At 45.3% G+C, this 12,649-nt stretch overlaps 1 protein-coding gene across 1 annotated transcript in view; it reads left to right on the top strand.

Moving 5' to 3' along the window:
* NUP85 (nucleoporin 85) overlaps window positions 1-12,649 on the top strand; it is a 203,380-nt gene that overhangs the window by 67,047 nt on the left and 123,684 nt on the right. The window contains exons 5-6 of the mRNA XM_068261938.1: window positions 2,639-2,682; window positions 11,099-11,168. Of these exons, the coding sequence (XP_068118039.1) occupies window positions 2,639-2,682; window positions 11,099-11,168 (114 nt within the window). The remainder of the gene's footprint in view (window positions 1-2,638; window positions 2,683-11,098; window positions 11,169-12,649) is intronic.

The following is a 12,649-nucleotide window of genomic DNA, read 5'->3' on the forward strand; positions in this document are numbered from 1 at the left end:
CATGTTGAATCTGGGCCACACACTCTGCCGTCTCTGACCAAGTTCCTGTGAGCCAGTCAGGAGCCACTTTCATTGGCTCCTGACCCTGTCTTTCAATGTAAGCCAATGGGAGTTGCTTACATTGAAAGACAGGGCCAAGAGCCAATGAAATCGGCTCCTGACCGACTCACAGAGCTCTGTCATCATATAGATAGGCAGAGCAAGTGAGCTGCGACGGGAGACAGTGGGGATTCAGTGGTGAGATCAGCGGGAGCGACGAAAACAGATGCGCGCAGCTGCGGTGAGTTAGTCTACACCCTGGCAGCCAGGTAGCCATCAAAACGACATAGATTTCAATTAGCACGATCCTAAAGTAGTTAAGAGGATTTTGCCTTATAAAAGTTTATGCTGATGAGCGACCTGTTGGCAATTGATTGTAATGACAATAATATATATTGGTTCAGGTGGCGCTCACAGCAGAAATTCCATAGTGGTTTGGTATAATGTATGGTGTTAGGCGCCTTGATTTATGGTTTACACAGGATTGGGACTCAATCCTTTGGGTGACAGCCTAGAACTGACACTGCAGGTTAGCTGCAGGGGGTGCAGGGTGATGTCAAGCACTAGGGTGAGTAGGTAGGGCAATGTTCTCCTCCAACGCAATCCAGGCTTTACCTCCTTTTACAGTCCACAATTTTTCAGTTGACTAGATCTAACCCTTTCCTACCTAGAGCCAATATAATTCCTAAAATGAGACCACCGCTACACACTGGGGACCTTTCAAATATCCAGGTTACCTAAATATCCCCCTATCTTTGAGTTGGATAACATTCTTTGTTCTGCAGGGGATGCTTATCCAGAATCAGAGTTGGTTATTTCGTCAAGCATGACTGGGTCATGTCCGGAATGGGTTTGACACAATACATAGCTCAAGTAGAAGACCGAGAGAGAGATACACGCACACACATAAACCTGCAGTTTACAAAAGCAAAAACAACAATATACATCCTGCAGAACAATTCCAGATTGTGGCATAAAAAGTCCTATCTGTTTAGTCTTGTAGGCAGTTTGACCACAACATAACCTGGGCTGCAGTTGAAGAGGGGCAGCACTAGAGCATAGAAATTGACGATTTCTGTAACAATTTGTTCTCTGGAGCATTCTTTCAGGCGTTTTTAATGGGGGGGAGGGGGAGGCTTGGAAGTGTAATTCATTTTATTAATATTGTGTATGTACATATTATGTATGTGCCTGTATGTGTAATATACTTTTTGGCCACAAGATGGTGCTAGTGAACACTCTCCTGTTATAGGAAGTGATCACTTCACCTTGTGGCCGCTGTTCGCGGTTACGCCCATTCACTCCAGGTATTGCGATTGGGTAGAGGACTGCTCGGTCCTCTTCCCCAATCACTTAGCATGGGATCCCGACGGAAACGGCAGCGGTAGCGCGCGGAGCGGTGGCGGGAACGTGCAACGTATTAAAACGTCATGTTGCCATTAATAGGCTAAAGCATGACGGTTTAATACGATACATTGTCATTGAATGGTCAATATCACACTTTGCCCATAGGGGGCTCAGGCCAAAGGACATAATTACAACGGTAATCATAAAAGTTTACACGTGGTGGGTGTCTGATTGTTAGTACCCTCCACTTGTGAAGACAAATGTCTTAAAAAGCAAACGATGAATGCTCATATGTAGCGATACCTTTGTGCGTTACCACATATTATTAGACGGTAGTGTAAAGTTGTGGGTGATGAAGGTCTTTGCAGATCCCACCCCACCTATTCAATCAAGTGAGGTGTAGCTATCTCATCCCACCATGCTCCACACTGTTTGTGGCTACACATAAGTCAAGGCGACCTGTATAAATATGATAGATCAAGCTCCCACAGCTTGCCTAGGAAATACTGTGGTAGGAGTAATGCTGTCTATCACTGAGATACTAATGACCCCATAGGGGCCAGTAAAGCAGGTGTGAGTCGTCACAGAAGGTGTAGCTGGGGTAAAGAAGGAACTAAATATAAGGGTGCATACAGATATATACAGTGAGTGCTGCTCAACAATTGTTTTACCCCTTAATTGGGGTGTCAGGAGAAGTGCACAACTCAAAATACAGTATACATAATTCCCCCCCCCCCCCCCACCAACCAACAAAAATTCCCCCAGCATCAGCCCAAGTCAGAGCTGTGACTTGGGCTGATTGATTTGTGCACTTCTCTTCTCCTGACGACGCCCCAATTAAGGGGTGAAAACAATTGTTGAGCAACACTCCCTGTATATATCTGTATGCACCCTTCTATTTCGTTCCTTCTTTACCCGACAACAGACATTTTCTTCAAAAAAGAAATGGGGTGATGAGTGGCTGTGTAGTGACGCTATGAAATGATCTCTCTCTCTCTCTCTCTCTCTCTCTCTCTCTCTCTCTCTCTCTCTCTCTCTCTCTCTCTCTCTCTCTCTCTCTCTCTCTCCCCCTCTCCCCCCCCCCCCCCCCGTTAAGAAAGGAAACTGATTTTTTTTTTTTGGTGCTATATTTTAGCTTCTCTCATAATACAAGGATGTGGTGTGTCCAGATACTGCCCTTTTTCCACGTGTGTATATTCGCATTATTGTTCTGATTCTAGAACATCTTCATGATATCTTGTCTTCCTTTCAGATTCCACGTGTGATGCAACCCAAGTTGATAAATACTCAGAGCAGGTAGGTGTGGCAGAGGGTTTAGTTAGTAATAAACTTTAGTTTTCAATTAACTGTAGTGCAAGGCAACATCCTGAAACGGTCTTAAAGTAAACCGGAAGTGAAGCAAATCACTTCAGGTTGGAGTCTGACCTAAGTAGAGGGAAGGCTCTGGAGAGTACATAGAGCCTTCATGTTACTCAGTCTGGCTCATTTATTGTAGCAGTGTCCCCAGAAAATACATTTTACATATGATGTGAAAATGTATTTGGCCTGTTGAATACCGTATTTTTCGGACTATAAGACGCACTTTTTCTCCCCCAAAAGTGGGGTGAAAAAGTCACTGCGTCTTATAGTCCGAATGCAGCTTTTACCTATATGGGGGCGCATGTGTCCGATGATAGCAGCAGCTGGATACAAAGTTTCCCCGCATCAGCCAAAGTGTCCGCAGCGAGGAGGCAGCCGCTCGATACAAAGTTCCCCCGCATCAGCCAGAATGTCCGTGCGAGGAGGCAGCCACTCGATACAAAGTTTCCAGCATCAGCCAGAGTGTCCCCGCAGCGAGTCAGCAGCAGCCCGACCTAAAGTACTTCCTGAATCAGCGTGATCCGAGCAGTACAAAGACACCTTCAGCCGCTATATCGGCAGAGTCCTCTGAGGCTTCCATACTGTGTTGTTTATTGGTGTCAGCCCATAACCCCGCGCACGTGCGCTGCGGGTGATTGGAGGGCGCCAGTAAACAACACAGTATGGAAGCCTCAGAGGACTCTGCCGATATAGCGGCTGAAGGTGTCTTTGTACTGCTCTGATCACGCTGATTCAGGAAATACTTTAGGTCGGGCTGCTGCTGACTCGCTGCGGGGACACTCTGGCTGATGCTGGAAACTTTGTATCCAGTGGCTGCCTCCTCGCACGGACATTCTGGCTGATGCTGGAAACTTTGTATCGAGTGGCTGCCTCCTCCCACGGACATTCTGGCTGATGCTGGAAACTTTGTATCAAGTGGCTGCCTCCTCCGACGGACACTCTGATGCTGGAAAACTTCATATTGAGCTGCTGCCTCCTCGCTGTGGTGACAGGCTCATTGCTGATGCGGGGAAAACTCATCGGGCTATTGCTGCGGGGACAGGTTTATTACTGAAGCAGGGAACAGATGCCACCCAGGCTGGATAGGTGAGATAGATCTCATTTATATTGTAGTGGTTAGCATAGCTAGTGTTTTGGGGGAGAGCAGGGGTTTGTGTTGTGTAGTGTAGTGTAGCTGGAGAAGGTGGTATCAGTGGATTTGTGAAATGTAGTATAGTTAGTGGGGGCTGCAGTGGTTAGTGAAGTTAGGCAGTGTAATTTAGAGACATCTTGGGGAGGGGGGGGGGGGGGTAAAGGTCCATAAGACACTCCTGGACCATGGATGCACCTAGGCTTAGTATTTTTTTTCCCCTGGTTTTTGCCTTCTAAACCTGGGTGCGTCTTATAGTCCGGAGCGTCTTATAGTCCGAAAAATACGGTAATTTTCACACTGAATGGTTTTTGATGTTTTATTTTTTGATTAGTTTACCGTACTGTTATTTACTGTACTGAGATGTTGCTCCTGATATGCCCTCCAATTCAACATTTTGGTTTATACCTGATACCAGTAAAGTAGTTTTCTTAGTATGTTTCTCCCTCTTCCCGTGCAAACATGTACTGTGGCAGTGTTAAAATTATAAAGGACTAGGGAGGTGCCCATGGTGAACATAAAATAATTTAAAAACGTGTAAAAGGAAGATAAGTGTGGGTTTTGCAATAAGATGCTGGACGAAAAGCTCAGATTTTTATTGACAATTTCTACAAATACTACATGCTTCATGTATCGCAGACTCTTCCTCAGGTCATTAAAAAGTGCCTTCAATTGGAGAATGAAGCTCAGAACTTTTTACACTTCTACATGTACAGTCTGAATCTTCATTCTATGTCATGTCTAATGCATGTATAACCATAAACGCATATATACTAAAAGATTATATAGAAAAAGTGATACATCCATAACTCCACGAGGTGTGTGTGTGTCTATGTATATATACATTAAAAAGTAAAAAAGTCCAATAAAGTAAAAAAAGTATGTGAAACCTTTGGAAATATATGGATTTCTGCACAAATTGGTCATAAAATGTGATCTGATTGTAATCTAAGTCACAAAAATAGACACTCAGTCTGCTTAAACTAATACCACACAAATACTGTTTCCGTTCTTTAATGGAACACACCACGTAAGCATTCACAGTGCAGTGGAAAAGGTATGTGAACCCTTTGATTTACTAACTGGTTGAACCTCCTTTGGCAGCAATAACTTCAACCAAACGTTTCCTGTAGTTGTGGATCAGTTGTGCACAACGGTCAGGAGTAATTTTTGACCATTCCTCTTTACATAACTGTTTCAAATTTAGCATTATTATTGGAATGCCTGGTGTAAATCGCTTTCTTGAGGTCATGCAACAGCATCTTAATCGAGATGAGGTCAGGACACTGACTTGGCCACTCCAGAACAGGAACAATGGGAATCAGACTCAGCTTCAGCTCTGCCCCTCCTGACGTCAATCGCGGCGGATCGCCGCATCTGCCCGACCCTCTCAGAGAGGAGCAGGGAGAGGCGGCGATCCGTGCGGTGATTGACGTCGGGAGGGGCAGAGCTACAGCTGGAAGCTCTGCCCCTCAGCGCAGTCGTGTATGTTTGCCCGGGGGATTTGGGGGCTCTGCAGCCCTCGTTTAGCGGCGGGATGCGGCGATTACTTAGGAGCACTGAAGCGACCTATAAGGTAAAATAGGCAAAAATAGTTAGCTTCCGTGTCTCTTTTCCTTTTACCGGCGCGGGCCACAAAATATTCTATCGAGGGCCGCAAACGGCCCGCGAGTTTGAGACCCCTGCTCTATGGTATCCTCCCATGAATTCCATTCTTGTTTAGTGTTTTATATATCATAGATTCGCTAACAGGGATGTTGGCATATGCCAGAGACTTTTGTACATCTTTAGCTGACACTGTAGGATTTCTTCTTCACCTCATTGAGCATTCTGCGCTGTGCTCTTGCAGTGCTCTTTACAGGATGGCCACTCCTAGGGAGAGTAGCAGCAGTGTTGAACTTTCTCAATTCATAGACAATTTGTCTTACCGTGGACTGATGAACAGCAAGGCTTTTGGAGATACTTTTATAACCCTTCCCTGCTTTATGCAAGTCAACGATTCTTAATTGTAGGTGTTCTGAAAGCTCTTTTGTTCGAGGCATCATTCACATCAGGCAATGCTTCTTGGGAAAAGCTAACTCAAAACTGTTGTAAGTTTTTATAGGGCAGAGTAATTGTAACCATTCAATGAGATGAGAGTGGAGGTGTTGGACACCTCACTCCATTTAGCTCTTGGATATGTCATTAGTCTAGGGTTCACATACTTTTTCCACCTGCACTGTGAATGTTTACATGGTGTGTTCAATAAAAACATGTAAACTTTTTTTTATTTGTGTGGTATTAGTTTAAGCAGACTTTGATAGTCTATTGTTGTGACTTAGATGATCAGATCTGACCTATTTGTGCAGAAATCCATACAATTCAAAGGGGTCACATACTTTTTTACTGCTACTGTAAATGTATCAATATATCAATCCATGCATAAGTCCAAAGTGGAAGGGCTCTGGTATTTATGCCTAACAAGAGGATAGTATGCATCAGCCTCAATATGCTATAAATGACATCTGCAGCTAGCATTGGGATGCTGCCCTGTCAGAGTTTGCATCATAGTTACATATACAAACATTGCAGGAATATAATCCCTATAGAAGCCTCTTAAAAAGGTATTTAGTGGGGGACTCAGTCTTTGCAGTTTGTGTCTAGCATGGCCTAAACACCAAAGCAAATTCTAAGCTGAGACATCTGGGCCAGCCAATACAGCACTTAGGCTACTAGGGATAGAAATGGAAGAGGGGCAGGATTAAGAGGCTGGGAGAGGGGGGAAAATAATGCAGACAGGAATTCAGGAGTTTGGGGGGGGGGGGGGGGGGGGGGTAAGGAGTTTTTTTTCTTCTTCAGTCAATTTAAAGGTAATCAAAAGTTCTGTTCAAGGCATGTATTGAGGTCTTCATACACTGCAGCCTGAAGACCCAATACATTTCTCTGCCTCTTAAATGTACAAGTCCGTTTAACACATTATTGTTTGGAATGTGTTCTATCGGACGCAACTCAAGACCCTTGGGATCCTGATTGGGGTAATTCCTAAAATGCCTTGATAGGACATTTTTTTTATAACGTTGTTCAATATGTTTCTTATTATTTCAAGAAAGTGATGTGGGCACCAATCAGCATTTCTGCCTTCTCAATTTGCAAATTATCAAATTCAGGCGTATAAACAGACAGTCCTATTGCAGTAGTACACAGGGACTAAGAGTGGTCAATAATAGTTTTGCGCTTTTGTGCTTCCTCACAGACGCATACTCTGTTCCATGTTGGCAAAATGCTCCCATGTTGGCAAAATGCTCACCGCCATATCGAGGGCATGTCTTTTAAACAATGCAACCTCTCCTTCAAAGGACTGCATGTGGTGTCACATATGCCTCCCAGATTGTGACGCATGCTCCACTTCTGGGTATGTCCTCTCCCTTTAGTGGCAATAACCACCATGCGACGTAAACGTCGCCTAGCGGTTATTATGGCTATTCAATGCCTGCATGTCTAACTTCTCCGCCCAGAGAGCAGCATTAAGCTGCATCACCTGCAGAGAAATAATGGAGATGGCTTAGCCGGGCGCAACGCCCCGCAAATATCTTAAAGGCCACAGAATTAGACCGTCGATGACTCAAAGTTAAAGGATGCCTGTAGTGAGAGTGATATGGTGGTTGCCATATTTATTTCCTTATAAGCAATACCAGTTGCCTGTGTGTGCTGCTGATCCTCCGTCTCTAATACTTTTAGCCAGATTCCTTGTAGTGGTAGTGGAGCACTTCCTCAAAGAAAATGAATGATGTGCCACGGTTGAACCAGCTGCACACTGGCTCAATTGTCCACGTAAATATAGGCACTATCCACGTAAATATAGGATCTTTTATTGGCGATAAAAGCTGTCATAACGTTTCAGGGCAGCCGCCCCTTTATCAAGCTGAGCGGTTAGAGAACAGCTCAGCTTGATAAAGGGGCGGCTGCCCTGAAACTTTGTTATGACAGCTGTTTATCGCCAATAAAAGAGCCTATATTTACGTGGATGGTGCCTGTCTCATCTCTACAATCTAATACTTTTAGCCATGGACCCTGAACAAGCATGAAGCGGATCAGGTGTTTGACATTCGTCAAATCTGGATTACCTGCATGCTGGTTTCTGGTGTTGTTCAGGCACTAGTGCAGCCCAATAGACCAGCAAGGCCGCTAGGCAACTGGTATTTTGTTAAAGCGAATAAATATGGCAGCCTCTATTTTTCTTACCAAAGTTGTCTTTAAGCTTAAAGTGGCATTGTCACCATAAAAATCAAATTTCAACAGCAGCTGGTCTGAGTGAATTAACCCCCTTGGCGGTATGAAAAATACCGCCAGGGGGCAGCGCAGCAGTTTTTTTTTTAATTTTTATTTTTTTTAAATCATGTAGCGAGCCCAGGGCTCGCTACATGATAGCCGCTGCTCAGCGGCATCCCCCCAGCCCCGCCAAACGCCTCCGGCGATAGGCGATCAGGAAATCCCGTTCAAAGAACGGGATTTCCTGGAGGGCTTCCCCCGTCGCCATGGCGACGGGGCGGGATGACGTCACCGACGTCGGGACGTCATTGGGAGACCCGATCCACCCATTGGCGCTGCCTGGCACTGATTGGCCAGGCAGTGCAGGGGTCTGGGGGGGGCGCGCTGCACCGGATAGCGGCGATCGGGCGCGCGGCGGCGGCGATCGGGGTGCTGGTGCAGCTAGCAAAGTGCTAGCTGCATCCAGCAAAAACAAAAATTATTTAAATCGGCCCAGCAGGTTCTGAGCGGCACCCTCCGGCGGCTTACCCCGTGTCACACACGGGGTTACCGCTAAGGAGGTTAAGTGATAAAGATGGTCTCCTGCATTCAAAACTTTCAAAACTTTTTCTGCTGTTATGGTTTGGCGTTATCACATACTTGAGGAGCACTGGCCCTTTAATAGTCCGTGCCAAACAGTTGCAAGCTGGTGGTTCTTTTTATCTATAATATATTTATTTCCCTGCCTTTTTAGCTGCTTATCTGAAACATGATCCCCTGCTCACTTGTGTTTACAAGCAAGGCTGAGGTGACTCAGCGATTGGAGGAGAAAAGAAAAAAAAAGTAAAGGGCAGAAATTACATCAGGATTTAGCCTAAACTGTGGACAAAAGACATGGTTTCCACCAGGAACAGAATTTTCTTAATTTACTATATAACATTCACTGAAATCAAAACGTGGGCAGTACAATACATTGTCAACACATAGGGAACTCCATTATTACACTTTAATATATGCTCTTGCAACTCAAATATGAATTGATCTTGTGTTCTAAGTGTTGCCTAATATTCTGATAGGCTTTACATGAGGTTTTAGCATAATGGGACCTGATTACCTAATATGTGCTTAGCCTAATTTTTTATTTTGTCACGACAACTCTTTTGCTTCTTTGTGCGGGTTTTCTTAATTGCACATTTTAATTGGGTTGCGATACTCATACTACTTCTACTTATTTAGACGGTCACCCTTATAATCTATGCCTCTTAAACTTAAAGGGATACTGTAGGGGGGTCAGGGGAAAATGAGTTGAACTTACCCGGGGCTTCTAACGGTCCCCCGCAGGCATCCTGTGTTGGCGCAGCCACTCACCGATGCTCCGGCCCCGCCTCCGGTTCACTTCTGGAATTTCAGACTTTAAAGTCTGAAAACCACTGTTCCTGCGTTACCGTGTCCTCGATCCCGCTGATGTCACCAAGAGCGCACAGCGCAGGCCCAGTATGGTCTGTGTCTGCGCAGTACACTCCTGGTGACATCAGCGGGAGTGAGGACATGGCAACACAGGCACAGTGGTTTTCTGACTTTAAAGTCTCAAATTCCAGAAGTGAACTGGAGGCGGGGCCGGAGCATCGGTGAGTGGCTGCGCCAACACAGGATGTCTGCGGGGGACCATTAGAAGCCCCGAGTAAGTTCAACTAATTTTCCCCCGACCCCCCCCCCCCTACAGTATCACTTTAACTTTGAGTTACTAACAGACTAATGCTGTGGCCTCTTAGAGGAAATTTGTGGGGCATTGCATCCACCTATACCATCTATGTTATTTTTGCACAGATGCTGCTCTCGGGGCCAAGAAATAGCTATCGGTTATCGAAACTGAAGGGAAATGATGCATTCAAAAGTGCGGCAGTGCACTCCAGCATGGCGCCACAATCTGAAAGGCTTGTGTGACTCCACATACCATCCTGTGGAGGGGTTGCATGGTTTAAAAGACATGTTGTCAATATGGCCGCGAGCATTTCGCATGGAACAGAGTATGCGTCCGCAAGGAAGCGTGACGTTGCAAAACAATTGTTGATGACCATTCTTAGGGCTATTTTACACTAGAGCCCGCTTCCTGCATTTTGACGCAAAGTCGAAACTTTGCGTTAACCAAGGAAAAATGAAAGTCCATAGACTTTTATTTTACCTTTCACACCCGACGCTGCGTTTTGGCCACAATATATCCCCCTATGCTGCTATTGCGGCAAGGAACGCCGCAATAGCAGCATAGGGGCATATATTGTGGCTGGGAACGCGAAGAATCACTTGCGTTCCCAGCCTGACGAATGGTGACGGCGAAACCCGGAAGTGGCCACCGGCGGGGACAGGAGGATCGGAGGGACACGGCGAGGGCACCGATCAGCTGCAGAGGGCTAAGGAAAGCCCCAGGTGAGTAAAACTTTTTTTTTTTTTTTGACTTAAGGTTACCTTTAAGTCGGAACAATGTGCTACCTCTGGCCCCTGTACCTTCTTTGTGCCCCCCCCCCCCCCCCGTGTCTCCGGTGTCCCCTTCTGTGTCCCGTTCTGTGTCACCTCTGCCCTCTGTACCTGCTTATGCAAATTTAAAAGCCATTTTTTCGTTGTATTTTTTGAGAAAATCGATTTAAAAAAAAAAAAGTCCAATTTGAAAAAAGTCGTTCGTAAGTCGGGGACTGCCTGTAGCTTTAAAATTTCTTGTACTTTTCTCCCATTCATTCTGGAAAATGCGCTCATGTATTAAAAATGAGGAGTCTGAGTTGGAGGTAACATTAAGTTGAGGAGTTGGAGTTGATGAGTTTATGTACTGACTGCACTGCCATGAGCTTACTTGCCATTATGATCTTGAATTGTTGGGGAACAAGAGTACAAAAAAGTCGTCAACGCAGACAGATAAATTAAGTGCAAATACTATGGGATGGGGTGCAAATGCAGAATTAATTTATAGAATATATTTTTATGTTGGTATTTCTGATGTATTTTTAGCTCTCTATTTTGTCTGCCATGGAGCTTTGTTGGAGCCTGTGTGAGATACTGTTCGTGGAAGCTGCCTCAGGTAAAGGTCCTACTATGCATTTTAGTTTGATTTTTTTCCACTGCACCTCCTTGTTTACCAAGTGCACAATTAAATCAAATGAAATGGAAGTATTATATTTAGTATTAGTTGGAGGCATTTAATAAATCTAGCACAAGCTAAGAAAAACATGTATGTCAGCACCAACATGCCAGCACGATTTGTTTTAGTAGGTACAATGTAGAAACTTTCACTCTGCACTCAGCTATGCAGGGACAGAGGGTTGCATCTGCATCCAGTTTTTCTATATATAAACTTCACCCCACCAGCTCTGCGGCAAGTTGCATCAGCAAAAAGACATGCATCTGGTTATACGGTGAAAACACACAATTGATGCTAGTACAAAAAAGACAGTCCATGCACAGTCTCTTGACTGCTTTATTGCTCTATTAAGCCATGCCCATGTTGCAAACAAATACATATTCCACATATGCATGAATTTCAACCCTGAGGCTGGAGATGGTGGTGGGGTGGGTGGGATTCGGGACAACAGCCGTTTCGCGCCGCTGTGGCGCTTGCTCACGTGCTCGTTGTCCAGGGTAGCGGCGGCACGGTCGGGCTTCCGAGATATCCCTCTTCGGCCCCGCCTATCGCTTCGCCATTGGCCCAGAGTGTTGTCACAAAGGGTTCTATTGTTGAGATTTGTATGATGTTTTTATGTTCACAATGAGTGTATTGGACACAAGTTTGCACAATTATGGCACTTTTTTTCACTTAATGACACTGTCTCACTTGCTGCGCCAATGGCGACGCAGTAGGCGGGGCTGAAGAGCGATATCTCGGATGCCCGGCCATGCCGCCACTACCGTGGACAACGAGCACTTAAACAAGCGCCACACCTGCACGAAACGGCTGTTGTGCCGTCTATTCACCCCTTGGTCACCCGAATCCCACCCCACCACCATCTCCAGCCTCAGGTTTGAAATTCATGCATATGTGGAATATGTGTTTGTTTGCAACATGGGCATGGGTTAATAGAACAATAAAGCAGTCGATACTGTGCCTGGGCTGTCTTTTTGTACTAGGACAATTTGTTTTAGCACAGAGAAGTTTGTGGCCATAAAATGCCAGTGGTAATGCAATTAGTCCCCTAAACACTGTACCATAGCCAAAACCTCCAAACTATGTGAAACACTAACCTTCATCCCTCCCCGACCCTAATACATACTTTACCACCTAAAATAAAACTAATCTTAATCTGTAACTCTCTGTGACACTAGATAAGCCAAACAATAACCTAGTACACTAATCACTGTAACCTAGGGGGTGCGGGATCTTGGGTAGCACCATTACTTGCCTACATGGTATTGCGCCTCTGGCCTCCGGGCCATATGACATGCTATCTTTTCAAGCTGACTGCATTTGTAATGCCTGTCGTAGGTCATGCGCCCTCGGTGATGCATGCTAGGAGATGTAGTCTGGGAGCTGTAAGTACTGTGCTGTACTCTGCCAGAATACGTCTT

The sequence above is a fragment of the Hyperolius riggenbachi genome, chromosome 12 (genome assembly GCF_040937935.1).
Source record: "Hyperolius riggenbachi isolate aHypRig1 chromosome 12, aHypRig1.pri, whole genome shotgun sequence".
Lineage (NCBI taxonomy): Eukaryota > Metazoa > Chordata > Amphibia > Anura > Hyperoliidae > Hyperolius > Hyperolius riggenbachi.